The sequence below is a fragment of the Populus nigra genome, chromosome 6 (assembly GCF_951802175.1).
Source record: "Populus nigra chromosome 6, ddPopNigr1.1, whole genome shotgun sequence".
Classification (NCBI taxonomy): Eukaryota; Viridiplantae; Streptophyta; class Magnoliopsida; order Malpighiales; family Salicaceae; genus Populus; species Populus nigra.
In genome coordinates this window covers 7,440,983-7,468,924 of record NC_084857.1, presented here as the reverse complement: position 1 = coordinate 7,468,924, position 27,942 = coordinate 7,440,983, and the positions used below count along the sequence as shown (strand labels likewise).

General features: G+C 34.4%; 2 protein-coding genes and 1 long non-coding RNA gene across 5 annotated transcripts; 2 read left to right on the top strand and 1 right to left on the bottom strand.

Annotated features, from left to right (window-relative positions):
• Positions 1 to 3,083: 3,083 nt before the first annotated feature.
• On the top strand, positions 3,084 to 13,790 carry LOC133697560 (solanesyl diphosphate synthase 3, chloroplastic/mitochondrial-like). Of its 3 annotated transcripts, XM_062120197.1 has the most exons (13): positions 3,085 to 3,581; positions 5,388 to 5,524; positions 6,484 to 6,576; positions 7,387 to 7,467; positions 7,595 to 7,666; positions 8,374 to 8,526; positions 8,664 to 8,750; positions 10,305 to 10,376; positions 10,839 to 10,924; positions 11,360 to 11,492; positions 11,646 to 11,735; positions 12,612 to 12,710; positions 13,448 to 13,790. In XM_062120197.1, exons 2-13 carry the CDS (start codon positions 5,408 to 5,410, stop codon positions 13,625 to 13,627), a joined length of 1,263 nt encoding a protein of 420 aa, XP_061976181.1. In that variant the 5' UTR covers positions 3,085 to 3,581; positions 5,388 to 5,407; the 3' UTR covers positions 13,628 to 13,790. The 3 variants fall into 3 exon arrangements, with proteins under 3 accessions (XP_061976182.1, XP_061976181.1, XP_061976184.1); XM_062120198.1 differs by lacking the exon at positions 6,484 to 6,576 and having other exon boundaries at positions 3,084 to 3,581; XM_062120200.1 differs by lacking the exon at positions 3,085 to 3,581 and having other exon boundaries at positions 5,385 to 5,524; positions 6,481 to 6,576.
• An 892-nt stretch (positions 13,791 to 14,682) lies between these two features.
• LOC133695990 (uncharacterized) lies at positions 14,683 to 15,410 on the bottom strand. Its single transcript, XR_009842584.1, has 2 exons — positions 15,163 to 15,410; positions 14,683 to 15,077 (listed from the first exon to the last, which is right to left on the bottom strand). It is a non-coding gene; the product is annotated as an uncharacterized LOC133695990 (long non-coding RNA).
• Positions 15,411 to 17,930: 2,520 nt separating this feature from the next.
• Positions 17,931 to 27,589, top strand: LOC133697261 (conserved oligomeric Golgi complex subunit 3). Its single transcript, XM_062119722.1, has 25 exons — positions 17,931 to 18,113; positions 18,311 to 18,394; positions 18,470 to 18,580; positions 18,692 to 18,736; positions 18,824 to 18,898; positions 19,011 to 19,106; positions 19,558 to 19,635; positions 19,969 to 20,054; positions 20,212 to 20,278; positions 20,392 to 20,454; positions 20,571 to 20,672; positions 20,881 to 20,985; positions 21,083 to 21,175; positions 22,046 to 22,134; positions 22,293 to 22,512; positions 23,220 to 23,306; positions 23,883 to 23,999; positions 24,119 to 24,151; positions 24,263 to 24,349; positions 24,442 to 24,504; positions 24,814 to 24,930; positions 25,895 to 25,987; positions 26,480 to 26,605; positions 26,897 to 26,997; positions 27,185 to 27,589. The coding sequence occupies exons 1-25, from the start codon at positions 18,030 to 18,032 to the stop codon at positions 27,312 to 27,314; spliced, it is 2,352 nt and encodes a 783-aa protein (XP_061975706.1). The 5' UTR covers positions 17,931 to 18,029; the 3' UTR covers positions 27,315 to 27,589.
• The last annotated feature ends 353 nt before the right edge of the window (positions 27,590 to 27,942 follow it).

Genomic DNA, 27,942 nt, shown 5'->3' with positions numbered 1-27,942 from the left:
TGCCATTGGCTTTGTATATTGAATAGATTAGTTTCTTCTTTCGTTCATCACTGAAAACTTGACAGATTTTATGGTGTGTACGTACTTAAAGCTCTACTTGAAGGATAACAAGGGTGTTACATTTTCCCTCTTCCTCCTCTTTCTAAGGCGTCTTCTTCTTTCTTTGTTTTTCTTCTTCTTTCTTTTCTGATATCACGTCATATTCAACAAGGAGCTGTGACTTCAGAATGTTGCAGGACATCAACTTAGGCTATACAATTGATGCAGCACTATTTTTTCCCCATATCTGCAATGGAACAAGGCCATCAACTACTAGTCCCACAAATTTAAATCATGCTAAAGTTCAATCTAGCTAGCTAGCAATTTCAACCGGAAAAAAAAATGAAAATATGGATGACGAAGCGATCATATATACACCAGCAATCATGCAAATATTATCTACAAGAGACACATATGATGCAGACTTATAACATGCAACAGATTTACACTTGCTCGATGAGAAACAAATGCATCCCAAGGCCTTTTTTTTTTTTTCCTATTATAACTTGAACACACAGGTGCAAATGTTGGTCATGAATGATTTAACATATATGCACCATGGTTTCTTGCCACCATAAGCTGCAAACTAGACAAGTCCGGAGATTATAGCATCTGTTACTTACCGTTACCTTGCAAGCTCTGGGCTCACCATCATTCGAATTAGGTTTGGGCCTCCATGGGCTGCTCATGCGGCCCAGAATCATTGACTACTGGCTCGAAGGGGTCAGTTCCGCCTGGGCCTGATTTCTTTTTCATGTTACATTTTCTTTTCTATTTTGTGTCTAGTTATTTTTTAAAAATAAATTGGTAAATGATTCACCCCTTGTATTATTCCCCCCCCCCCCCTTTTTTCCCCTCTTAATCTATTTTTCTGTTTTTTTTTCATATTTTATTTTTTAAATAAAACATTTTAAAAATAATAATTTATATTTATTTTTTTCTATCACGAAATATTTGAAAATATAGTTGTGATTATTTTTTAAAGTATTTTTTACTCGAAAATATATCAAAATAATAATTTTTTATTTTTTAAAATATTTTTAAAACATGTAAAATCTAAAAATTATTAAGCAATACTCTAAAAAGCGTAAGAAAAGTACTGTAGCTTTCCCCAAGCCTTTCACTTTCCCCATTATTAATATATTACATTATTATAATTATTATATTATATTATAATTATTATAACATATACTAAAAAATAAAAATAAAAACATTAAACTTTTTTTTTGTGATTTTATTTTAATAATTTTTTTTTATTTGATTTAGTTTGTTAATATTAAATTTCTTTTTATTTAGTTATTAGACTTTCATGACATAGATCCCGGGTTTGACGGGTTAATGTGATTTGACGAATTAACCTGAAATTTTTTTTCTTTTTAATTAATTTTTTTCGTTTAGTTTAGTTTGTTAGTGTTAAATTTATTTTTATTTAATTATCAGACTTTCATGACATGTGTCCCAGGCTCAACGGGTTAACTTCGTTTGACGGCTTAACCCAGTTAATTCTAGGTAAACCCGTCAATTTTTTTTTCTATTTAGTTATTAAACATTCATGACGTGAATTGTAGGGAACAATTGATGTAGGCTTAAATTAACAATAGTTTTGATATTAGAGGCTCTATTTCATCATAATCTTTTTTTCGTTTTATATCTTTCATTGTGGATTGCACAGTGCAGTCCACGGTGAAAAGGATGATGCCTTCTTTTTTTTAATTAATTTTTATAGTTAGTTTATTTATTTTAAATTTTTTCTATTTAGCTATCAAACTTTCATGATATGGATTTTAGGTTTGACGGGTTAAGCCAGTTAATTTAGATTTCCCTTTTCTTTTTCTTCATTTGTTTTCTTCTTCTTATAAGTGTTTTTTCTTTTTAATTAATATTTTTTTATTTAATTAGTTCATTAATATTAATTTTTTTTTATTTAATTATCGGCTGATACCTTTAGTTTTTTTTTTTTTTTGCCGTTTTTATACATTTGACCGTGGACTGCACTGTGCAGTCCACATTAAAAAAGCTGATGTCTTTTGTTTGTTTTTGTTTTTTATTTTTAATTATTATTTTTATTTAATTTAGTTTGTTAATATTCAATTTTTTTCTATTTAGTTATCAAACTTTCATGACGCGAATCCCGGGTTTGACAGGTTAACCTGGTTTGATAGGTCAGCCTAGTCAATTCAGATTTTTTTTTTGTTAGTTTTTTTTTATGTTGATTTTTTTTTAATTGATCTATTTAATTATCACATTTTTATGACACGACCTTTCAAACAGATATACATCAAAGGCTATTTTGTTCGGTGTTGCAATCAGACCCACTTAAACTTGGATCATGCAAGTTTAATGTTATTATTAATATTATAAATATTATTTTTAGGTCAGATATTGCAGTGAACCTAAAACTTTTAGTTATAGCTTTATAAAAATATGTAATATTTTTATATCTCAACTTTTTTTTATATTTTTTACGTAAAAAGATTAACCTGCAGTATGCGCGGGTAATATAAGTATGCAATGAAATTGCGTTGCCTGTTACCCTTCACATGTAATAAAGTTGTACTTCCCAGGGACACCCATTATTTCAAGCAACAGTGTTTTGTAACCTTGCCTGGCGAATGATTGCGCTATCTAGCTTCCTGGAAATTCTCACGTTGACAAGTCACAGCCCATTGCTGGAGTATCTTCTTTCATTCGATTCGTATTTTCTAGAAACTGAGCACGGATATTCAAGTGGAAACCTCAATTCTAGTCTCTAATATATATTTATTTTCAATTAGGTCCAATTGTTCAATTAGGTTCTCTTGATGATCTTCACTCACTTTTCTACCAATTTTTATTCAAAAACACGTTTTTAGATTACATAAAAAAAAGCAAATTAGATGGATATTATTAACAGAAGTTGAGAAAAGCACCAAACTGAAAAGTCTGAGAAACATTTAGGACTTGATTGACAAACCTTGCAGGTTTGGAATCTCATTACAAATAATTATATAGGTTAGGGACCAGATTAGAATTTTCTTGATATTCAAACTGCTTCAGGAAATGATCTAAAAAGAGTTTGGATCAACTTCCCAATTGATCCAATTGGGTTTGAACAAAGTTTGATTGGGTCATAAAAAAAAACTATTGATAAAATGAACAAAACGCTGAGTTTAATCCATTTGTTTTATTCATCCTCTGCAGCCATTCTCATCCAGAATCCAAGAGAATAGCAAAATCCCCAACTCTCCAGTCACAGCCACAAGCAACTCTTCAATGACAGCCACCGGCATCATTTATTTCACGGAGAGAGGGCAGAGATAGTTTCAGTTTTGGGAGCTGAAGATTAGTTCGAGAAGTCACGTAAAGAGGGTCAGAGAGAGAGAGAGAGAGAGAGAGTCTTTGCTGCTCGATCTCACTGTCTTAACATTCACCGCCTTTACTAATCACTGCCGTGACCGTGACCCAAAAAAGCTGCAATTTTTAGAGCCTAAAAGAGGGAGAACTGAGGTTTTCTTTTCTGTTTTATACCGCAACTCTGTGCAGCCATTCCGTTTATTCTCCAGGTACTTCAACTTTGCTTTCTTTTTTCTATCCAGGCTTCTGGGTTTTGTTCAAAATCTAAAACTAACTTCTGGGTTTTGTTTAAAATTCAACTTTTGTAGAAATGTTGAATTTGGCCTTCAACTTTTGTTTTACAGTAGTTTTGTATGGTTTATTGACTGATTAATCGAGGAGGGGAATGGTTATATTTCGATTTTGAGCGTGTTTATGGTGATTCTTTTTTTGTTTTCTTGTAATGAGCGGTGGATATAAGTAAAAACAGGATCACGAGGTTGCTACACTTGCTCAAATTTGAGGACAATTTGAACTGTGATGTGTTTTGTCTTTTGAAAAACTAGAATGGATTGAAAGGTCAATTAAAGTTGCCTAATTATTTTAGTAAACCAAGTTCAATTTTTTTGTGCCTAAAGTTGCCTAAATTTTATTTTTTTGTGCGGTGTTTTGTATCTTTAAATTGGGAACTAATCAAGCACATGATAAGGCTGAATTTTTGTACTGGTAGTTACTGGGTGGTTTCCAATATCTTTGCATTGTTGTGACACATCATGCATGTTTAGAAAGGATTTATGTCATTGTGGCATGGCAATGTTGATTGTGTTTTCTGATATTGGATTAGATAATGGGATTAACGAGAATTATACAGTTAATGTGATGACACAGTTGAGAGATTATTCTTGTCATAGAACTTGATCTGGATTAAATGAAAGGAAAGGGAGAGTTGAGAGATTATTCTTGGCATAGAACTTGATCTGGGAAGAAAACGATAAGGGGCGGCAGAGGTCAAGGGAGTCTTGATAATATAGTTGTGATTGATTTTGATAATGATGAGTTTGAAAACGCTATCATCATTGATGTTCCAGAGTCTTTACAGCTGAAATCAAGAGGTTCTAGTGTTGTTAGAGAAGATGATTTCCATGCATAATAAGCATTGATGATGATGACAACGATGATGACAGTGATGTTCATCCAAATGTTGAAGTAGAAAACAGGACCAAACAAAAATCAGAACCTGCTGTTTGCTCTAGTTCAAATAATGTAAATTTTGAGAAAGTGAACTCTTATGACTCTATTGCCACTGGAGATGGAGTTCTAGGTGGTTTTTCTCCCAGTGCCAAGATGGGAAACCCTTTTGCAAAATGTAATCAGAAAGGTGAAAGCTTTTCAGGGTTGTGGAAATTGAGAGCAGATGAGAATATTCATTGTCATTGAACTGGTGATGGTCTTTTTGGAGGAGAGACATTCATGGGTAATGGTATATTTCTTGTAACCTGTAAATGGCCTTGGCAGTAGATTTCCTCCAGGATCATCTTCATGGTCCAGTCAAGATAAGGATGATAAACAGTATCATATACATGTTTTTGACCAGACTGTTCCAGTAGAGTTGTGAACTTAAACCTACCGAGCTTTTACTTTTGTTTTCGTTCTTTGTTGGTGTTAATCTTTTCCGATGTCCTCTCCATAACTTTAGGTTGCAATGTTGATCATTCTTTTTATTCTTTTCATAAGTTTTATGATATATGCATCAGTCAAATGGCTGAAATGTGAAACATGATTTTATATGCTTTATCAGCAAAAGAAGAGACAAAATTAATTTGAAAAACAAAGTTGTAGAAATATATGAGTAAATAAAGAAATCATTTTCTTTGAAAAAAGGAGAAGGCAAGCCTAGGCTAGCCGTTGCTTGGGCCTGGCTTGCCAGGTCCTCGTGCACCTGGATCAGATGCCTCTGGCCAGCACCCTTAATTATGAAAGAAAAAAGAAAACACCCCAAGCTGTTTCTCAAAGTGTTGCTTCCCTTTAACTGGCAGCAAGACAGACACTAAGAAAGATGTCATTGTCTCGAATTTCGAGGATCACCAGAAATGGCAGCCGTTGGTTTCTCTCTCATCAACCCTCATCATATGGATTCTTGCTCTCCAACAATTCTCACTCTTCTACTCCAAAGGTAATACTAACAAATCTCTTTCTTTATTGATTTTCTTATTTTCTGTGACATTAGCAAGCTCATTCCCAAATGGGGTTCTTCATTCTTTTTTTCCTTTTCATCTTGGCTTGTTTCATTGGTTTTTCAAGTGTGTGTGTGTGGAATTGGAAGGGAAAAAATGAGAACATTGCTTTCTTTTTTGGAGCTGTCAGGTGAGCTTTAAAAATGCGGAAATGAAATGACAGGGTTAGTTTAGATCATTGTCAAAGCTGTGTTTTACTAATATACTGCTAATGTAGTGATGTGTTGTTGTTGTGGCAATCAAAGCCAGTGTTTAGAGGGCCTTGGAATGAACTTAAATAAAATACTCAAGTTTTTTGTCTTTGTTTGAACTGTCGGTATGTTTTGAGTACAAGATTTTCCTAGTAATTTGTGCCAAATAGAGCTTTCTTGATGACGATCAGGGTGTGCTAACCCAATCATATGTAAAAGATGACTGAGAAAATGACATAAATAACTGTAGTTTAGATCTGAAAAGCTTCAAAATTGTGATAGAGTGATTCTACTGCAAAGCGTGTATAAATTATCATTTGCTAGTGTTGCGTTAGCCTTCTTTATGATTTGGAATGAAATGGTTGGGATTTAGCACTAAAACTAAACGTCTGTGATGAGAATTTGAATTTTTTCAAAAGTTTTAGTCTCATTATACATTGTTAGACTTGAGAAGATTGGATGTTATTTGAATTTTGGTAGCTATCAATTTCTTTAAAGGATCAATAAGGTTTAGACTCCTGTCTTAATTATAAAGTTTTATTTTGGGATTATAATTTCATGTTTGCATTAAGCTTTATACGTGATGTTTTAGGAGCTCAATCTTTTTTCTATATTTCAATTTTCTACAGTTGATTGAGACTTACAATTGTCTCACATATGTTGTGACCAATTATATTTTACTCGTTTTTGTTTCTGGTGATTAGTAGGTTTTTAGTTGCAGAGAAACTTATTCATGGACTGTACCTTCCTTGCATGTTTTCAAACATCAAATTCATCACCAGAGCAGCTCCTTAGTGGAGGTTAGATGTAGCACTCTCTTTTCATTTCTCTCTGTGTTCTTTTTTTTTTTAATGTGTTTATGCATATGCATTCTACTATATATTCTGGGTCTGTAATAATCTTTTCACTAATAACATGTACATGAGGCATTGGAATGCGGGGGTTCATGATTGTGGGATATTTGCTTTTCTTGAAGGATATTAGGGTTGCACCTTCTTTCCCTTCTCCTGTAGGCACCTTTTAGTGTGTGTTCTGTATCTAAAGAAGCAAAAAGAACACACTTCAATTATTATCCAATACTCTTTAATGATGTGTTGTGGACTTGGTGAGGAGTTTCATTAAAAAAAAGGTGTTATACAGTATTGTAAGCTTAGCGATAAATTTGATTGTGGACCTTTTGCTTGGAATGGATTAGCATTTGGGTAGTTGAGTTAGGTTGTGCCTTGATATATTCCTATTCCAATTTGAATTACAGATTTTAAATCCTTTCCTCCTGAAAGTTGAGGCCACAAGTTTCGAATTTTGAGATCTTTTAAGTTTTATGGTGTTGGGAATTAGGGTAGATTTAACATTTGGTCCATTCCCTTTTATCTATTTATTCATCAAATAACAAAGGCTTCACGGGGTAGTGAGGTACTCGATACGTTGAATTAGGTACCTTGATTGTTCTTGACTTCCTTGGTATATTTCAAGTGTATGAGAGGTAGTGTTCTTGGGGCCTTGATTGTCAAACACTTGTTTTTCTGTTACTTGATACTGCTTCTGATCCGTTACATATTTTCTTGTGTGCTTTGTTGCTTACTCCTATGAATGGATGCTTTATTTTCCAGGAACAACTTGACCCGTTTTCACTTGTTGCTGATGAGCTATCAGTTCTTGCTAATAGATTGCGGTCAATGGTAATTGCTGAGGTATTTGTTCTGTTTTTTTGCACGTCATATATGCTTGGTGGCAGTAATAGATATGACTTTCTGTTCTGATTTAATCATACCAATTTGATATGATTTGATAAAATTTGGATTCAAATTTCATTCACAGGTACCTAAGCTTGCCTCAGCCGCTGAGTACTTTTTCAAATTGGGAGTAGAAGGAAAGAGGTTCCGTCCCACGGTAACTGCAATAATTCCTATGCGCTCATTATTTGGGTTTGGTTCAAAATTGTGCTCTGGTAGTGTCTTATGAGTTAATCTAATCTATGTTAAGTGTATTTTGGTGGCTACTTTCCTAAAAGGAAGTTGTCCATATACTTCGTTGCCTGTTTCAAACGTTTAACTGTGTTGTGCATATTTTACTTTTTGGTTGTAATAAGTATGCGATAATATTGTTGCAGCAGTGACCAAAGACATTTAGCTTGTCGCTTTCAGACTAGGAAAGTGTCTCAAAGTTCAAACTTGAGGCTTTGTGACTTAAGCTCACAGTAAAGTCTGAGACCCCAAGTTTATTATTGATTCTCCTTGCTGTACTTGAAACTCGTCTCACATTCGGAAAATCTGCCCATTAGCTAGTCAATTTCAATCCAATATCCTATGTTACTACTTTTTTACTGATTTCTGGCTTTGAAAATCTGCAATTATGTAAATATATGAATAAATAATCTAAAAAATGCATAGGAAGAAACCATGATAACATTGCTTATGAAACGTTTTGTAAGGTAACATGCCTAGCTTAAGTCCTTTGAACTTTAGTCTGAAGCTACAAGCAATTGATTATTTCTTGTTGAAGCTCTCTAAACTCTTTTTTTTTTTAACAGTTATCAACTAAAGTTGTGTTTTTTTTCCCTTTTCAAATACATTATATAACTCTTAAGTTCTGTATAGGTTTTGTTGCTGATGGCAACAGCTTTGAATGTGCGTATACTCGAAACAACAACTAGCGGTGTAGAAACAACAGCTAGGGGTGTAGGAGATGCTTTGACAACAGAACTACGAAAAAGACAGCAATCTATAGCTGAAATTACCGAGATGATCCATGTCAGTTTTTCATAATTCAGTATTTTTCGTTTACCAAATGTCCTTTTGCTATAACTTCATTCATTCATGCTTTTGTATCAAGTGAAGAAACATGTTTGTTATTGCTTCAGTACTGATGCAGCTGTTCCACGTGTTAGGTGGCGAGTCTTCTGCATGATGATGTGTTGGATGATGCAGATACGAGACGTGGTATTGGTTCGTTAAATTTTGTTATGGGCAATAAGGTACTGTGATTTTTCTTTTCTATTTAAGTTCCACTCGTCATTTTTATTTTCTATAATTTCTGCACTATTTTATTTTATTATACTGGTATTGGGTCTCTCTATTATACAATTCTGAATTCATCCTTTTTTTTGAAATGTGGAGTTGCAAAGTACATTTGGTTAGCGTGTAAATCCTTTTCACATATTGCTTTTCAAACTGTGCTTTCTCAAGCTAGGTTTCTTGGGAGTTATGAGTTTCAAATTATTGTTGTATGTGGAATTTCAATTGCTCTTGTATCCATCATTGTAGGAAGAATTTTGATATATTATCCAAACTGTTAATTCCATCTGACCTTCCAACACTGGCAGGCTTCAGGCTCCATATAAAAAAAGGAGGAAAGTAACAAATTCTTAGGGGGGTTGTCTTTTATGCATCCTCTCTTTTTCTTGAATTTTGTATCCGATTTTTTCTTCTCTCTTTACCTTCTACCACTCATTTGGAGATACAAATATATATTATTTCATATTTTTATACTTGCATTCAACTTCGAATTTGATTTGACTAGTAGGGGGACTACAATTACCCACGATCTTTAACATTCTTACCAAAAACCATTAACCCCTTTTATATTCTTCACCTCCTTTTTTTTATAGCTATATTTTTAACCTCCTTGATATTTCACTCCTCCCCAAAACTGTACCAAACACAGGGTGGTGAAAAATTACCCGTGTGAGTTTCATTCCCTTTACCCTCATAATAAACACATCCATAGTAGATCTCTTCTATCCACTGTGATGATCATGTTGCTGCCTCTTTCATTTAGAGGAGTTTGCATTTAGATTTGTATGTTCTCAAGTCTTTAGAGGCCATTTTCTTGTGCAATTTTAGGAGCTTAAGAGGTTGCAGGTTTGGATGTTGATGGAATTTGATTCAAGAGGTTGATGTTGAGCATCGCATCGAGTTCCGATAGTATAGAGATATTGACGGGACATTACCACAGGTGAAGAAGTTAGGTATTAATAATGTAGGACATTACTGGTAAATATGGAGAACTAGTAATTTCTTGAATTGTTAAGGTAAATTGTATCGAGGAAAACACTAATAAATCTCCGGTAGCTATATGTTTTTGGAGGGATTATAAAATTTTGTGCTTATGACATCCCATAGCTATATTTTTTGGGGATGCTCAAGTGGTTTTTCTTATGATGAACTGTTTGCTTGCTCTGGCCCTTTATTTATATTTGTCTTTATATTCAATACCTTTTCCAAGGTACTGATTATGGTGATAACATTGACTTTCCCTGACAAGATCTTTTCATTGGTTTTCATAGCAAATCATATGTTATGCAATTCCCTCTGCATGTGGCAATATACTGGTAATGAATCTGCTAATGAACAATAGCATCACAGAACTCTCCCATCTATTATCAGGCAGTTTTTTTTTTCTTTTCAATTAGTATTTTGCTATTGAGTTCTATGTCACTTTTATGCATTGCTTAGAATAATAAAATTGCAGAGGATTGTAGCCTAAGGTCTTCTTGTTTTTAATTTTCTCCTTTTCATTTGTTTTGCAGGTGGCAGTACTAGCTGGAGATTTTCTACTTTCACGAGCTTGTGTAGCCCTTGCTTCTTTGAAAAACACAGAAGTAAGAATACGTTAATGTTGTACATCTAAGCATGCAAACCTAAAATTTAACCATAATCTTTTCTCTATTTAAGCAATGATATCGAGTCTTTCCACCCCACTTGGTTTCTTTCGACTTTAGTTGCAAGCTCATAAGCTCCTCAAAAGTAATCCTTTTTCTTCAAACTTGTTCCTAATGGTAAAAATGGTGGTGAAAAATCCTTGGGGATGAGTAGCATAATGGATTGTCAAGTTTTAGCCTTTGTCTTCCACTCCCTTTTACTACCTTTTCATTTTGGATTTAACTGAATAACATTATTTTGGTGTCAAAATTCATCATTTGTCAGTTCATTGGTCCATGCATCTCCATGTCCCATGATTAATGAGACGAGTTAGTATTACTAAAGAGCCATGATAAGGACAAATTGATATTGGAGAGAGATTTACATCATATTTGCTCAGCACTACTGTTACCTGCCTGTAGGTTGTTACATTACTAGCGACAGTTGTAGAGCATCTTGTTACTGGTGAAACTATGCAGATGACTTCAACATCTGAGCAACGTTGTAGGTATGCTGCTTTGCTTTCACTTTTCATAAATAATTTGCATTTATTTGATTGGGATGGAGAATTAAATTTGTATGACATCATGAACTCCCTATAAAGGTTTTCATTGCTGAATACCTGTCTTCTGATAGCCATTGTTGCTCCATTTTGTTTCTCACTTGGCATCTTGTAGTGTCCCCCCCTGGTCCCATGTAGTCTAATGACCATGAATGCTTTAATTTACTTTGCATGAAGGGTTCTAAAAAGATGCACTTGCATGTGAATTGGCAGGATGATTGGTAGGCTGCGGCACTTCTTTTTACTTGTCTGTATATGATCACACCTGTCTAGGCAATGACATGCTATTTATCGTATTGATGATACCTTGATTTGCAATTACACCTCAATGCTCTTCTGTTTTTTTTGGCTTATTTGACTTAAAAGGTGTTGCTATTGCAGCATGGAGTATTATATGCAAAAGACGTACTACAAGACAGCATCTTTGATTTCAAATAGCTGCAAGGCAATTGCCCTTCTTGCAGGGCAAACAACAGAAGTTGCAATGTTGGCTTTTGAGTACGGCAAAAATCTGGTATGTGAATTTTTTTTCCTGTTGTGGGGAGAGGGGCTCTTTTATTTGTTCTAGGTTGTGCTTTAGTTGGTGACTTGGTGTGGACAAATTGATGGATACCCAACCTGTCTATGGTTGTTCCTTTTCCTATATTCTGACTGTTTTCTTTTCCAGGGATTGGCATATCAATTGATTGATGATGTTCTCGATTTCACAGGCACTTCTGCTTCCCTGGGAAAGGGTTCATTATCTGACATTCGCCATGTAATTATTCTATCCCTAATATGATATCTAATGGCTGGAGATGATAATTGTTGTTAGCTTGAACTGGTTGTGATTGAACAACCTCATTAGATGGTTAACAAGTTTGCATTATTTTCCTTGAAAGAAATATATATATATATATATTGCCAAATATCTTATGGGCACTTTTCTTCTTAATCAATCATGGTATATTTTTTCCCTTTGCAACATTGTTTTATAGTTTAGACCAAATTTTGAATTAGTTTGAGACTTTGTTCTCAAATAAGATTGAGAACAGGCAATCTTGATTCAATTATCTTCTTATGTGAATGCAAACAAGAAATGACTGGTTCTTTTTTTTTTATTGTGACACTCATTGTACAACGACAGGAAAGGTTAAACGTTAACTATTTCAAACAAAGCCGAAGCATTTTGTTTGATACCATTCAGTCTTTTATTATCACGAAGTTGGATAAAAGTTAACTATTCCGGAAAGGTTATGCATAATCAGTGCTGTAGATTTTCCACCTGAAAACTTCTTGGGCTTATGGCACTGTCCCTGGGACCAAATGACATAATGGCGGCTAAAATTTCTGGTTGTCACTTGGTTCAGAAATCCATAGCTATCTTTATTAGCTTTGACACTAAAGCCATGCTTAGTTGTATCTTGCACTGGATTGATATGAGCTATTTGTACTAGCATGATGTAGAATAGTATATAGCATTTGATCTCAATGAACCGCTTTTACATTTTAAAGTCCCTACATTTGTCAGTGTCATTTCATTTGTGACTTGAAGACAACTTCCAAAATTCTTTCTGATTCTGTTACATTTTGAGTTGCTCATCAGAGCTAATTTTCATAATCTCATGTTTAACAATATGACATTTTATTGTAGGGAATTGTAACAGCTCCAATGTTATTTGCTATGGAGGAGTTCCCTCAGTTGCGTTCAGTTATTGACTGGGGCTTTGATAAGCCTGAAAACATTGATGTTGTAAGTTCATCTTCATTTTTTTTTAACACGACCTTGGAAATATTTTGATAAAGCTGAAGCTACTGCAGAGAATTGTGAAAGTCTACATTTTTTTCATGGTTTTTATGTGCATCAATTCTGTGATGTGCCTAACATTCTTGCTTAATATCACTGGGCAACAAAAAAGCCTACATTGCATGCCTTTCTGTCGTCAATCAGATGACTCTGAAACTCATGATTCTGGTGTGGAGACTTTAGCTTTGGCATTCCAATATGGAATTTTGGAGAATGCTTCGTATTTTTACTTATTCAAAATATTTTTATTGATTTGGAACTCCTTTTTGAATAAAAAAAATTGATCAAAATGGACATTAGTTTTCTATACGCATGAGGTGAAACGTGTAATTTGGCCCTTTGGGAGGTGTTTGCTATTGGGCATTCCCATTTTCCATGGAGCATGATATGTTCATCCCGCCATTTCTATTTATGCAAACTACATTGCTTTCTGATGTTTTCTTTACGTTGGACTGAGGAACTTGCTACCATCTAATCCCCATTCCTTTCACTCCTTTGTTCATGTTTTACATAGACTTTTGATTCCAATCCATAGGCAAGTGATAATGTGAATAAGCTTTCTTCTTGGTCTGGAGTTTGATGCTCTGATTGTTTCTACTTTTTGTGTATTGGTCATCTGTTTTTTTTTCTTTCCCATAGAAATTAATGTTAATTTATCCGAGATGTCCTGTCTATGGATTCAGGCCCTTGAGTACCTTGGGAAGAGCCGTGGAATACAGAGAACAAGGGAGCTAGCTGCAAAGCATGCGAACCTGGCTGCAGCAGCAATTGATTCTTTACCTGAAACTGATGATGAAGAAGTAAGAAAATCACGGAGGGCACTAGTTGATCTTACTCAAAGAGTAATCACAAGAAATAAATGACAGAATATGAATTCTAGCAACATAAATAAATGACAATTTGAATTCTAGCAACAGTGTACTAGATTCGTGCTTGTTTTTCATTTTATTGTTCCTGCATTTGAGGGCCAATCTGCCCTCTTGCTCCAAATTAATTTATTCAATTACATAAATTTTAGTTCCATAATATTTGTTTCAACAACCTGGTTCTTGTAAATTCTACTCCGTACAGTAGAAAGATAGTTACAGAAAGATGGAACTGGTGGGATATTGCTGCTTTAATCCACGGTAATTTTTCAATGAGATGTTTAAGTCTCTTTAGTACTCTGGCAGGACACTGTTGTTTTGTGGAAAATATCTTGTACCATGTATTCTCACAATAGACTTGAAGAAAAGTTCCTCAAGTAGCTACAAGGACGATGAACAATTTCAGAGTGTTCCTAAAGTGGGATTAAATTTCAATTGGAAGGTGATCGCTTTGGAGTGAACAAGTGAGAAATCCCCTGAAAAGCTAAGCAGATATATACCTGGTATTACCAGTGCAATTTGGTGCAGTCAATACCTAGGTTTGTGATCCGGGAATTAGTTTACAAGGGTGCAAGAGTTCAATGGCTTCACAATCAAATGATTCAGATCTCATTCTCAGTTTTGACGAGTACTGGTGCTGATGCCAATATTCCATTTACAGAACAGTAGTTGATCGAATTACAGGTTGTAGATTTAAAGATATTCAATAGATTTTAGGAACGACAATCAATCAATATGAGGAAATCAGTGTTTAATCTCCCTTTCTGACCAATATCTTCTTCAAATAGCTATCTGCCATCATGCCATCCATTAATCCATCCTGAGAAAAACTTGTATCAATACCCCTGGTTTTAATATCGAACCTTGGTCCCAGGATGCAACAATTTTAGGAAGCACATTTGCGAAGGTGGGAAAGATTGCTAGCATTGGCAATTCTGCATTATGCACTCTACACAAAAGCATTTGCTACTTCATTTTCTTTGTTGTACACACACACATCATCACCCTCTCGATTTCACGAGCCAAGTTAGTCTGAGTAGAAGTATGGAGTGTTTGCTCAAGTAAGTGCTTAAGATTGACGTTTAGTTTTAAGTGCTCAAGTGCTTAAGATACACTAAAATTACAGAAAACATTAGAGAAGCGACAGAGAACGGTCACCAAACATCAAAAGACCTGCAAGTCTTCGTTACAGCTCTTAAAAACTTGAACGTTCCTATTGGAAACCAAAAAGTTACATAGATGTGATATCGCATCCCTTGCTTGCAGATCTACTAATACGTAAAGTAAAAAACGCCCCTCAAAAAGTTTCCGGGAGATGATAGCTAAAATAGATCAATCCTTAACATCAATTACGCCTTTAGCAGAGATCTGGAACAACTTCGGCTAAACAAGGAGAACTTGTTGCTTTACAGATGCTCTCCTCCTCTCTTCCTTCCAAAGAGCAAGCCTGTGGCAATTATACAATAACTAGCTAAGAATTTTCAAGTACGAAACCTTCACACTTGAGAGGAGAATTGGAGAGAATTACCGACCTTAATTGTTGAAGAAGCATGAGCCATGATGTTAACGCCAATAGGCTTGATTTGAGGTCCAGCGAAAATAGCAGAACCATCAACTTGTGCAACTTGTGATAACGCCAATAGATCACATCACTAGGTTGATGATTTTAGCTAACATAGACATTGAAAGCATTCCATAGATGGTAAGCTGGCGTACACGACAAGATAAGAGACTCGATTCATTTGGTGTGAAACCAAACAAGTAGACAAGGCACCTTGAAAAGGCATTTTGCTATGCGCTGATTTGTATGGTTATTCTTATTCAGTCCATAAATATTTGCTTCAACTTTTAAAGCAACAGAAGATGCAAAACTAAATAATGGAATTAAACTCGTCTCTCTTATTTCAAAGCTATTCACGAAGAAAAAAATGTTCTTACTTAGCAAGGGACGCAAAGTGTGTGGCACAGCTGAGTTTTTCCAGAGCGGAACTCACCATGTATCTCAGTAATAGATCCTGCCTCAACCCCTCCTGTCAAAAGCTAGCTGTTTGAGGTTACAACACTACAGGACATGGCAAGTGCTAATGTTCTTAAGCAGCATTGCTACAAAAACACAGTCTAATGTGAAAGGATCGTTGTTAAGAGTTGAAAGAAATCTTTGATACTTGCCTTCTAAAATTTTGTCAAGTTCTTTTGATCCAGATGTTATCTGAATTATCTCTTGCCTCCGAGCATGGAGTTGGCTCGGACTAGCAAAACCCAGAGGCACCAGTTTGGAAGCTGTAGATATGAGCCGAAGTAAAGTTATGAGTCTTTATCTAAACTATGAAAAATATCAGACAAAAAATCTTGAAGAAACAAAAACAGGCTAAGCAATGACATGCCTGCTTCAATGATTTTGTCAACTTTAGCTCCACTGATTCCTTTAATCGGCTCTTTACTGGGAGAAAAGGCAAAACAATTTATATATTTTTAAATATTTTATTGATTTTTAATTGTGAAATTGCTTACTGTGATATCAAAAAATTTGATATTTAATTATTTTTTAATTTTACAATTATTTATTTTTTTATTATATAATCAAATAAAAAATTATAATAAAAAATTATTAAATCTGATGGAGTTCATGATTAAGATTATACATGTGTCTAGTTAGAAATTGAACTTTTATATTTGTTTTGGTTATAAAAATAATTATTAATTTATTTAATTAAATATATGTATAAATTTTTTAATTTATAATTGATATTTTTTATGTAAAAAAAAACATAAAGCTATTAAATTCATTTTTTTATGAGAATTTCTTTTCACTCGACCCACAATAAAATACATGTTAAATAGCTAATGTTTCTCTAGAAAAGGTTTGATTACTACTAAGAAATGGATCTATAAAAACCTTTTTGCAAGAGAGCTAGGATGTTTTTATTTCTGTGTGTTTAAATTGTTTTTTATATTAATATTTTTTCAGTTATTTTTTTAAATTGTTTTTTATATTATAAAATATTAAATTAATATTTTGAAGTTATTTTTTATAATTTTAATATTTTGATATTAAAAATAAAAAACATACAAAAAAATTACTTAAAAATATTTTTCCAAGAATACTATGCATTGCAAAACATACACTTAGACTGTGTTTGTTTACGCGACATCAGTTGCGTTTTAAAACCATAATTTTATGCTGTTTGGTTAAAGTGAAAAGCAGTGTTTTTAGTTGATGGAACCCACTGAAAATCGCATAAAAACGCAGGTAGGGGAGAAGCAAGTTAAACCTGATTTGCCGGCACTGTTCACTTAACAAAAGTGAACAGTGTGCTCTGCACATTTGTTTGTGTTATACGTTGACAGTGCAGTGATTTTCACTGCACTGTTTATGTGAACAGTAAAGTGAATTTATTCACTTTCATACATTGTTCACGTGAACAGTAAAAAATCTATTTTAAAAAAAAATTAGTATTTAATATTATTCAATGACACTGTATAAATTAAAAGGAGATCGCATGATAACATAACCTTTGCAGAATTTAATCATAATTTCAATTTTGTTCATAATGATATTTTACCTGATTTTGTTGTACGCTCAAAAAACTATTGAAACTGTAGTCCTTGTCGGATGAATTTCATACGTGATGAAATTATAAATAATTTAATTAAACAATAAAAAATATTTTATATTAAGTATTATTTATTTAATGAAGTAGTAGCAGTAGTTAAATCTACAATATTTAAATTAAAAATTATTAATATTAATATATATTTTTTAAAATTATTTTATAACTTTAATTTCAAAAGTATTCTTAACCAAACACATTAAACTATTTTTTGTTCAACGTTAATTCTAACCACAGTTTTAATCAAATATCTATTTTTTCAAACCAATCTCAACTAAAAGTACTTTTTATAAAACAACTTTTTTCAAATTACAACTATAATAGCTACCACAATACCAAACATACTCACCTATGAAGTTCTGAGTATACAAGGAACATTTTTTTCCTTACTAATTAGACTTCGCTTTCTTTATTATTTATTTTAGCATCGCAATTTTTTTTTAAAAAATCATTGAAAAAGTTCTATATCCCTAAAAAATATTTCTTTCTTTTTTGGTGTGTTATGTCCATGACTGTTAATTTTTTTATTTAAAAAATTGGGCTTTGTAAATTGTTATTATAACAATAAAAATAAACCAACTGGCGAGTCTGGTTTCTTACCGAACCGACAGCACCGAATCGGTTTGATTTTCGGTTTAAACCGAAAATGGCTCCCTGCTTCGTATAAAAGCGGCGTCGTTTTAGTTTGTCTCTCCGTTAGGCCCATTATACCGTCGGTGAGTGAACTCGGTTATACTGACGAGACAGACCTCTCTCTCTCTCAGTTTTCGAAAACCAGGTTGAAAGACATGGCAAACAGAGCGAGTCCTCCAAATCTCCACAAATCAGTTGCCATCTCTAAAGGATACAACTTCGCTTCTACTTGGGAACAGGTTTCTTTCTTTCTTTCAATGTTTTTTTTTATGCACTCTTAAATCATTAGATCTGGTTTTACCAATCTCGCCAACTGACTCTCTCTCACATCCACAACTCATTCTTTGATTCGATTCACATTCGACCGCTAGCTAGCTAGCTTGTTGTAATCTATTCTGTTACTTGTCAATTGCGGCTTGATTTTTGTGATAAACAGAATGCGCCTTTAACTGAGCAACAGCACGAAGCAATTGTGTCGCTCTCTCATGCAGTTTCCGAGCGACCCTACCCTAACAATTTGGTGAGATTTCAATTTTTTTAAAGAAAAAAATAAAAATGTAGGTTATGTGACATTATAAGTTTTGTGGTTTTTAAGGCGCAAGATCATGCCTCTGTGAAGGAGAATGGTGGCTTGACAGTTTCTACAAGGGACAGCAGTTTTGGTGAATCTCAAGGCATTGATGCAGTTTTAGTCAATACAAACCAGGTAAAGCACACCCACTTTTGCTTATATTTACGTGACAAGTTACTTGGGATAATGGTATAAGTCAGTGCTTATAGTGTAGCTTGATAATGATTTGAATTTTATATGGTGCAGTTTTATAAATGGTTTACTGATCTTGAATCGGCAATGAAATCAGAGGTTAGTTGTCGTGGTGATTGTTCTTGTGCAAATGTGTTCGGTCATGGATTTTTTTTTCTTTTTTATCTTGGTGCTTTCTGTTATTAGGCGGAGGAGAAGTACCAGCACTATGTCAACAATCTAACGGAGCACATGGAGACATGTGATGATATTCTTCTCCAGGTATTTGTTTGTTTTATTGTTCATTTCTTGATGATTTATGTTGTTGATAAATTCTTGAATTCTTTGGATGAAGTCAATTTTTATTTAACATACCGAGCTTATCTGAATGCAGGTGGATGAAACTCTTGACTTCTTTAATGAGTTACAGCTGCAGCACCAAGCTGTTGCTACAAAGACTAAGACTCTTCATGATGCTTGTGACAGACTGGTGTGATTTCTCTTTCTTCTATTCACCACCTAATACTTATTCTAGAATGAGCTTTGGTTTGGTTCTGTAAATCACAGAATACAGTTGCTCAAATATCAGAATTTTAATTTAGGTCAGTTTTGACTGGATGAGCTTGGTAACCATCAACCTTGTAGAATTAATACACTGCTTTACTTGAACTGGAATTTCAGATGAATATGCTCTAATGTCATATGATTATTCTATAGCCCTGTTGTTATATTTTGAGTTTCATGGAAGGAACAATCAAGTTAAGCTGTAGTTTATATCCAATTTATTTTATGTCAACATTGTATGTTTTGGAATCTCAAATTTTAGGTAGGTTGTTTCATAAACTTAAATCTGAAAACTGTGCCTCAATATTTTAGATAGTAATGCATATGTTAGTTTAAATTGGTTGAGTTGGTTGTCTCATGTATTGTTTCCATTGCAGGTAGTAGAGAAGCAAAGACTGATTGAATTTGCAGAAGCAGTTCACAGTAAGCTCCACTACTTTGATGAATTGGAGAATGTAAGGTTTGAATGCTACCTCACTTAGAGTTTCAGTTGCTTAAAATGTTATGTTTTTTCATTATTTTCAATTAAATCATAATTATTTTAGGTAGGTGAAGAGAATAAGTATTGTCTATTTAAAAAAACAAAAGGACTTGAAAATCAATATAATAGAGCACTGGCTATCTAGTTTGTCTATAATGCTTCGCGTGTTAGTATTTTACTCTACTTCCATTTTAAGAGTTCTCTTAATAGCTTGCAATTTTTGTTTGTCCATGTTTGAGAAGGTTTCATGAACTATTGCAATTTATATCAATAGTATTGATGGAGTGTAATTTGCATTTGTGTGCAGCTTAATAACAATTTTTATGCTTCAAATACGAATGTTGGAAATGAGAAATTTCTTCCACTGCTCAAAAGGCTTGATGAGTGCATATCGTAAGTGAACAAATATTTTTATTACTGTATAAATTAACACCTCTAACATTACTTAGCTAAACTCTGTAAGTTCATGAGCAGTATTGAATTTTTTTGGGTGGGGACAGTATTGTACTCTGTTTTATCTACTTATCACTTGTTTTTTGCACGCCTTTAGATATGTCGAAAGCAATCCACAATACGCAGAATCCAGTGTTTATCTGCTTAAATTTCGACAGCTCCAGGTAAGTGATTGATGCCAGCAATGTAAAAAGATTGATTTTGTGAATGGAAAATGTAAGTGTGTAAGGTTTGTTACCTGCTCCAAATGATGACAAAGTTTTCGTGCTTTTAACAGTCTCGAGCCCTGGGCATGATTCGAACTCATGTGCTTTCTGTCCTGAAAAATGCTTCATCTCAGGTGAAGTATCCGTATTTACATCAAAAGATCTTCATGTGTGTGTGCACAAGCGCACACATGTTTTTCCGTAAACATGAATCTCTGTGACTTTGTTGTTTATTTGTGGACTTCATCAGGTTCAGCATGCAATCCGGAGCACTGGAGGCAGTAAAACATCTATTTCCGAGGGTGTAGAGGCATCTGTAATCTATGTCAGATTCAAAGCAGCCTCAACTGAGGTAGTAGCATCTTTCTCTTTGTTCTTTTATCTTGACACGAAGATGTGATGCATGTGGAATGTTTGACTACTGATAACTTATCCAAGCAGTAGGCTGATTGTTAAATAACTTGTGAAAAAATTATATTCTACATGTGGAATAGGATTTTACATTCTTTGATTTGATCTATTGTTTTGCACAAGCAGCTGACAATTCTAAGTTTCTGTAGCTTAAGCCCATATTGGAGGAGCTCGAAAGCAGATCATCAAGAAAGGAATATGCCCAGATCCTTGCTGATTGCCACAAGTTGTACTGTGAACAGCGGCTTTCCTTGGTGAGTTAATTTTCAGTTGTTTCTCACACATTGATTTTCTTACTCTTATTCACCTGCTGGTTGTGATGGTACTTTCTCTTTGTTTTCTGGTATCTAGGTAAAAGGGATTGTACATCAGAGGATATCTGAATTTGCCAAGAAAGAGGCTTTGCCATCATTAACTAGATCTGGTTGTGCATATTTGATGCTGGTAGTGCACTTAACGAATATTGCTATCAGTAAACAGAGATAGTTGTGGGTCCTTGATCATCTGGTTGATTGAATAGCGTTTAAAACGCATCTTGGCATATATTAGTTGGGTTGGATTCATTCAGTGGTTTGTGAGTGTTGAAGTCAGTGATCATGTTAAATTTTTGTGCTGATATAGCACCATTAATTTGTTACACATGAAAGGAAAAGTTTGCAGCCAAAACACAGGAGGCTTCTGCAGGGGAGTGGATGCAAATAGGCTTTAGCTTCCTTTCTTTTTTCAAATTAATTGCAACTTCTCAATGTTGATTGAAGCAAGGTTACACTTGTTCAATGCTTAGTTCTAGGTTGCACGTTGAGCTACTTATTTTTTGGTATATATAATTTTTTTTTGTCAATACAGGTGTTAGATATTAATATTGTTTAGTAGTCTCTCCATGACAATTTAAGTTTTAGTTCTATTAGTTCTGAAATAAGGTAAGAGTAGCTTTTATGATCATGTGGTCAAGTGTTCAAGTATTGACCAATTCCCATGCAAAACTAATGGCCTGCAACCGGGAGTGCATATGTGAAGCCCAAACAGGTTTGCACATAAGGGGGCTTCTCAAGATGTTAATATCATTTAACAACCTAAGCTCTTAGGTGATTGCCCTCCAATAGCATGTAATGTAAATACTTCTAGGTCATGTCATTTAAAACTTTTTTTCCTTGTGTTTTGTGAAGTCTTAACATTTATTTTTTGCAATGAACGATAGATTTGAGCCATTTTGTTGACTCAACTCAGCTCACCTTAATTTGACCATAATTCCAACTGAAGTTCCATGAATCTTTTCATTTTATAGACAATTTACTTGTCCCACAATAACTGCAGGTTTGTCAACTTGAGCACCAACTCTTTGATCATTTCTTCCCATCTTCTTCCGAGGATATTTCTAGTTTGGCTCCACTTATTGATCCTTTGTAAGTTCTTCTCTAGTGTTTTATGTTTAGGGTCCTCTTCTTTTTATTTTTATCAAAATTATTATTATTTGGGGTGGAGGGAGTTGTGGGATTTGTCATTTTCATATCCCCACTGTAATAGTTTTTCCTAATAGATTTTATTCTTTTGTTACTCCCAGATCTACTTACTTGTATGATACACTGCGCCCAAAACTTATTCACGAAACAAATGTCGATCTTCTATGTGAACTTGTTGATATACTTAAAGTTGAAGTTTTGGGAGAACAACTTAGCAGACGGAGCGAGTCATTAGCTGGGCTACGACCTACATTGCAGCGAATTTTAGCAGATGTTCATGAGCGATTGACTTTCCGTGCTCGGACATATATTCGTGATGAAGTATGTTTTTATATTGAGAATTTTAATATAGAAGCCTACCCTGGTTGTTTGTTTGCATAGTAATTTCAGAGGGCAGTTGTTGAAAAGTTTGTTCATTTTCTGTATCAATCCGTATTTATCTGGTGATGGCATATTCAAATTCCATATATAATTGCATGTAAAACTATCCTGTACTACATAGTTCTCGTACGAATTCATACTTGGTTTCTGTTATCCTTGTTGGGCTGTATGCCTGTATTAGAAAGCAGTGCCATTGCATGAATGTTTAGGGAAGCATTTTAACTTAGGCTTTAGTCTACGATATTTGGAGCACTTGCTGATGATGGATTTTTTCGATTAGTTTAGCATCAAGTTTACCCCTTTGTCTGGATGCAGATATTATAAAGTGATATGCTCCAGTGTTTACCTCCCAATTCTAGTGGATTGCATAAATGTTTGAGAACTAAGAATTAACTCCAATGCGCTGTTAAAGTCAAAAGAGTTTGCACAAACAACAATGCTTTAAGATGGAAACAAATATCTCATTTAATCTAGTACAAACAGAATTTTAGGACACAGAGTAGTCTTAGAGATTTTTTTCCATGTGAATCTCCTTGTTGGAGTATCTTCTCAAGTTTTTCTATCACCATCATCACTGTATGTGAGGGAGTTTTTTTGTTTCTTCTAAATGTTGGTTTTATTGATGCTTTCTCTTGTTTATTTTACAGATAGCCAATTATATACCTTCTAATGAGGACATGGATTACCCTGCAAAGTTGGAGCAATCTACTGAGATGAAATCAGAAACTAATTCTGTAAAGTTTCTTACACTTCCATTTTTATTTTGTCATGATTAACTTATGTGGATAATCAGAGGGTTGAGAATGTCAAATGCCTGCAACTCACAGCTGATATTAAGTGGGATCTTGGGTTTAAATCTTATCAGAAATGACACAAAGTTGGAGAGATTATTGGCATTTCTGATTCTTCCATCCCAGTTCCTTAGGTTCTTCTAATCCACAAGGTGGGGACATCCCATGTCAGGATTTTACCCTTTGAAACAGAGTATTTGAGGACCTTATAGGGGATAGGCTTGGCTGGTCATGAGTTCTTTTGTATTGGCACATCTATCTGGCATGGTTTAATTTGATCCAGTTGGCAGGAGACACATCATATGTCCATATCTCTGTGTTATGTCTGACACGGGTATCAAGCATAATTTTTATTGTTATTGAAATATAAGGTAGCCATTGTCACATTTTGGTTTGACTTGCATACTGGCATTGTGTGGTTGTCTGCTGGTGGCTTTCACTAATTTTTCTGTTTCCAGTAATAAGTGAATTTTTATTTACCAGCATTGCTCTTTTGCTCAATTTTAATCTTTTTGTCAGGTTGATGAAAACCCAGATGTATTTAAAACTTGGTACCCGCCTGTGGAGAGAACTCTATCATGCCTTTCAAAGTTATATCGTTGTCTAGAACCATCTGTCTTCACTGGTTTAGCACAGGTGCTTGAATCCTTGGAAAATTACTTTTACTGAGGTTTTTTTTTTATATTTAGAAAGAATATCGGTTGTTCTTTACATGTTTTATTGAACCTTTTTTTGTTGGTTGCTATTTTTATCAGGAAGCGGTGGAAGTTTGCTCTGATTCTGTCCAGGTGAGTAATTTAAACATCAATAGCCAATATTGTACTATGTGGTGATGATTGGAATCTCATTATGCTTTAGTACCATCTCCCTTTATGGTTATTAAAATATATTATCCACAGAAAGCTAGCAAACTCATTACAAAGAGATCTACAGCAATGGATGGGCAGCTATTTCTTATCAAGCATATTTTAATCTTAAGGGAGCAGGTTATCTCCCTTATTCCTCCAATTTGTTTATTTGGTGGTTATTTACTAATCCATGCAATATGGTTTACAACTTTCAAGTTTTGTCCTTTCAGATTGCACCATTTGATATAGAATTTTCAGTCACATACAAGGAACTCGACTTCTCTCATCTGCTGGTAAGTCTCACTGAAGCTAAAGCTTAGTTATCTGCACTATTTGATGTCTTAATATTTTGATACCCAAATTTAATACTCTTAACTGAAGTTCTACTTCACTTCAGCATCACTTTCATGGATAGCACAACAGTACTAATAAAAACTTGTGCTACATATTCTGACTGGTTGATGTAACTAATAATATGCAATTTAAGTAAACTTTTATAACTCAATGTTAATATTCTATTTTATTTTGCATGTAGCAGTTCCTCTTTTATCACTATATTTGATTGTAGCGAAGTCTTATTTACTTTAAATTCCATGCCCCAGGAACACTTGAGACGGATACTTAGAGGTCAGGCCTCGCTATTTGATTGGTCAAGATCAACTTCGCTGGCAAGGACCTTGTCTCCCCGAGTTTTAGAAAGTCAAGTAGATGCCAAGAAGGTTTGTCTTTATTAAAACACAGATATCCTGAATATTTCTTTGGCTGCTTCTGTCACCAGAAATATTTGGAGACATCTACCCCTATTATCATGTTTGGGCTGCCTGAAAATCAATAATTTGTTGAACATAAATGAAATGAATCAGTAAATGTATTTCACTCCATAACAAGGGGGTGTTTATGCTGTTTGTGTAACAATAACAATCCCTGGTTTTACTTTTGTTATTTTTTAGAGGAAGCTCACATATAATATTGAACCTCTTTACTTGTGAATTTTCTGCTGAAACTAAAGACATGGTTGACGTGCCACACTTTGTGTCTGCAGAAGTACATGTTTCAGTTTCACAGCACAACACAATAAATTCTAGATACTTTAAAGAACCAATTGGTTTGTTCTTCTATTTGATGTTCATTTATTTATTTTCGCTTTCATTTTTTTGGATTTGCTGTTGTTCGCAAAATCACTTCTGTCCATAATAGGTTTGGTCACCATGTGACACCAATATATGTTATTTGTAAAGTACTGTGGACACTTATGCGTTCTGATTTTCTGAACAACTGAAATCGCTTTGAGAACCTGTAACACTTGGTCAAGTGGATTTGTGAAACCTGGTATATTAAGCTACTGATGTTTCCCCTTGGCACATGTCGATTGCATTGACTGGTGAACCTTGTAGGAACTATTATTTTATGTTTCCTCATTTTTAAATTAGTTATTAGTGGGAGCTTGTAAGCGAACTATAGGAGCTGGTGGTGACTGGATTTTTCTTTTAGACCACACATTCCAACTACTGCAAATACTATAATAGAAAAGTTTTCAGCACATAACTTCACTTTCGGTGCTCATAAACTAGTTTTGCTTTCAAATGGTGATAATTGTACCTAAACCACTCATGTATATTCTTTTATTGTTGGATCCCTCCCCACAGAATACCATTTTGACAAAGGGCCATTTGTATTTTTCAGGACCTGGAGAAAAGCCTAAAAGCTACTTGTGAGGAATTCATCATGTCAGTCACCAAGCTGGTTGTGGACCCCATGCTTTCCTTTGTTACCAAGGTTCACTGCTCTCAAACAAAGAACACATCTTTTTAGCATCTATATGCATAGATGTACTCCTGTCAATAGGAGATAAAAAAGCCCCAGGACCTATGGGTGTCCTGGTGATTAATGAATGAAAGTAGAACAAACAAGGCCAGACCAACTTTATGGGCCATATGCCCCGGCTACTCTTGCAGAAGAGATAGAAGCTCATCACATTCTATAATGATAGGATGCTTATGTTCTTTCTTTCTCGACTTCCTATAGTTCTAAATGGACAGACTGCAGTCTCTCATATTATACTCAGTTCCGGGTGTAAGTTGAACTAATCAGCTGCTGTATTCTGTATCCCCAAGAAAAGGGTGGTGGGGAGCATAGGCAATTTAGTCTAACCTGCCAAACAGTATGATTTTAAGAAATTGAGCTTCATCTATTTATATTTTGTCAGAATCTTTAGTATAATTTCCTGCACTACCATCCACAAGCATGACATTTTCAATCTGTTTGTAGGTGACAGCTGTGAAACTTGCTCTGTCCTCTGGTAGTCAGAATCAAAAAGTGGACTCTGTTATGGCCAAACCACTTAAAGATCAAGCCTTTGCTACTCCAGATAAGGTGGCTGAACTTGTTCAGAAGGTAAGGTTATTTATTATTATGTACTCCAGATTCAGTCTCTGCATGCCCATTTAAATATATTTTTTCTGCCAGTCAAGTATCCTGAAGTAAATTATTGATTCTCTTATTCTGCATCAAAAAATAACATGCAAAATTAAGAAAGGGAAAAGCAAGACAGAGAGAACAAATCTGGGATGTAGTAAGACCTCCATGAGCAGGCCTGGTTGACAGAATTATCTTGTCTGGAAACCATGCAGTGAAACTATTATGATGTAGCTCAAGCTGATTTCATTTTCTACATTTCATGAATAGGTAAATGCTGCAATTCAGCAAGAACTGCCGGTGGTGATGACAAAGATGAAGCTTTATCTGCAGAACCCATCTACACGAACAATTCTATTCAAACCAATAAAGTAAGTTGATTTTGACTCGTGTTCATGAACTAAATTTCCACGTCTTAAACCTATGTAAGTTAGACATCTGCCAATGACAGGACTGAATCTGTTGCCCCTACAATTGCTTGCCCGTTCATCAAAAGCTTCAAATGCGTTATCTTGGTTATAAAAAGCTGATTCTAAACCTGAAACTATATCCATGCAGGACAAATATTGTGGAGGCGCATGTTCAAATACAATCCCTGGTAAAAGCTGAGTATTCACCTGAAGAACAAAGCATCATCAATATGACATCCATACAGAACCTGCAAGCAGAACTTGACAATCTCCTCTAATACACCTGTAAAGACTATAGCCTGTGCAATTTTTACTCCAACCCTTTTTTCATCAAAAGATTCTAAGCTATTTTTCAACATTCTGGAATTATTGAAGAATTTCTGCACGGTCGATATTTCAAGATGAGATGGTATTATATATGTTTCAGCTTTATGCATCGTGTCGAGCAACACTGAGAGATCCATCCAATAGGAAGTTGAGAACTTGTCTTTGAAAAATGGTTTTGTTCGATATTTTTTTTTAATTCGTTTAATATAAACTCAATGCACTTCAATTCGTATTTTTCTAGGATCAGACTGCATGTTATGTTAAAGTTTATAGGTTTGGTAGAGCAGATTCCAAACCATATACACGTCCTACATGAGCCTTAAATTTATAATTTTTATACGAAGAAACATGATATTATTACATTTAGATTAAAAATCATCTATTTTTGTGATAAAGGAAGATGAGTATCACTGGTTAAATTTGAGAAAGAGAGGAAATTGAGACTGAATCTCTCATCGTCATCACAATCTTTTTCAAGGCGGCATAATTTAAGACATCCAAATTTATTCATAATAATTGTAAGTCAAATATAAATACCATCACCTTTATTTTTTTTATAGATATTTTCATATACGTTCA

What these genes read in the sequence shown, in the direction of transcription:
- LOC133697560 (XM_062120197.1), top strand. Translation starts at nt 5,408, where the DNA reads ATGTCATTGTCTCGAATTTCGAGGATCACCAGAAATGGCAGCCGTTGG. An exon ending in CTCACTCTTCTACTCCAAAG is followed by an intron (nt 5,525 to 6,483) that starts GTAATACTAACA and finishes GGTGATTAGTAG; the next exon opens with GTTTTTAGTTGCAGAGAAAC. An exon ending in TTGAGTACGGCAAAAATCTG is followed by an intron (nt 11,493 to 11,645) that starts GTATGTGAATTT and finishes TTTCTTTTCCAG; the next exon opens with GGATTGGCATATCAATTGAT.
- LOC133697261 (XM_062119722.1), top strand. Translation starts at nt 18,030, where the DNA reads ATGGCAAACAGAGCGAGTCCTCCAAATCTCCACAAATCAGTTGCCATC. An exon ending in TTTTAGTCAATACAAACCAG is followed by an intron (nt 18,581 to 18,691) that starts GTAAAGCACACC and finishes TATATGGTGCAG; the next exon opens with TTTTATAAATGGTTTACTGA. An exon ending in ATTCTATTCAAACCAATAAA is followed by an intron (nt 26,998 to 27,184) that starts GTAAGTTGATTT and finishes ATATCCATGCAG; the next exon opens with GACAAATATTGTGGAGGCGC.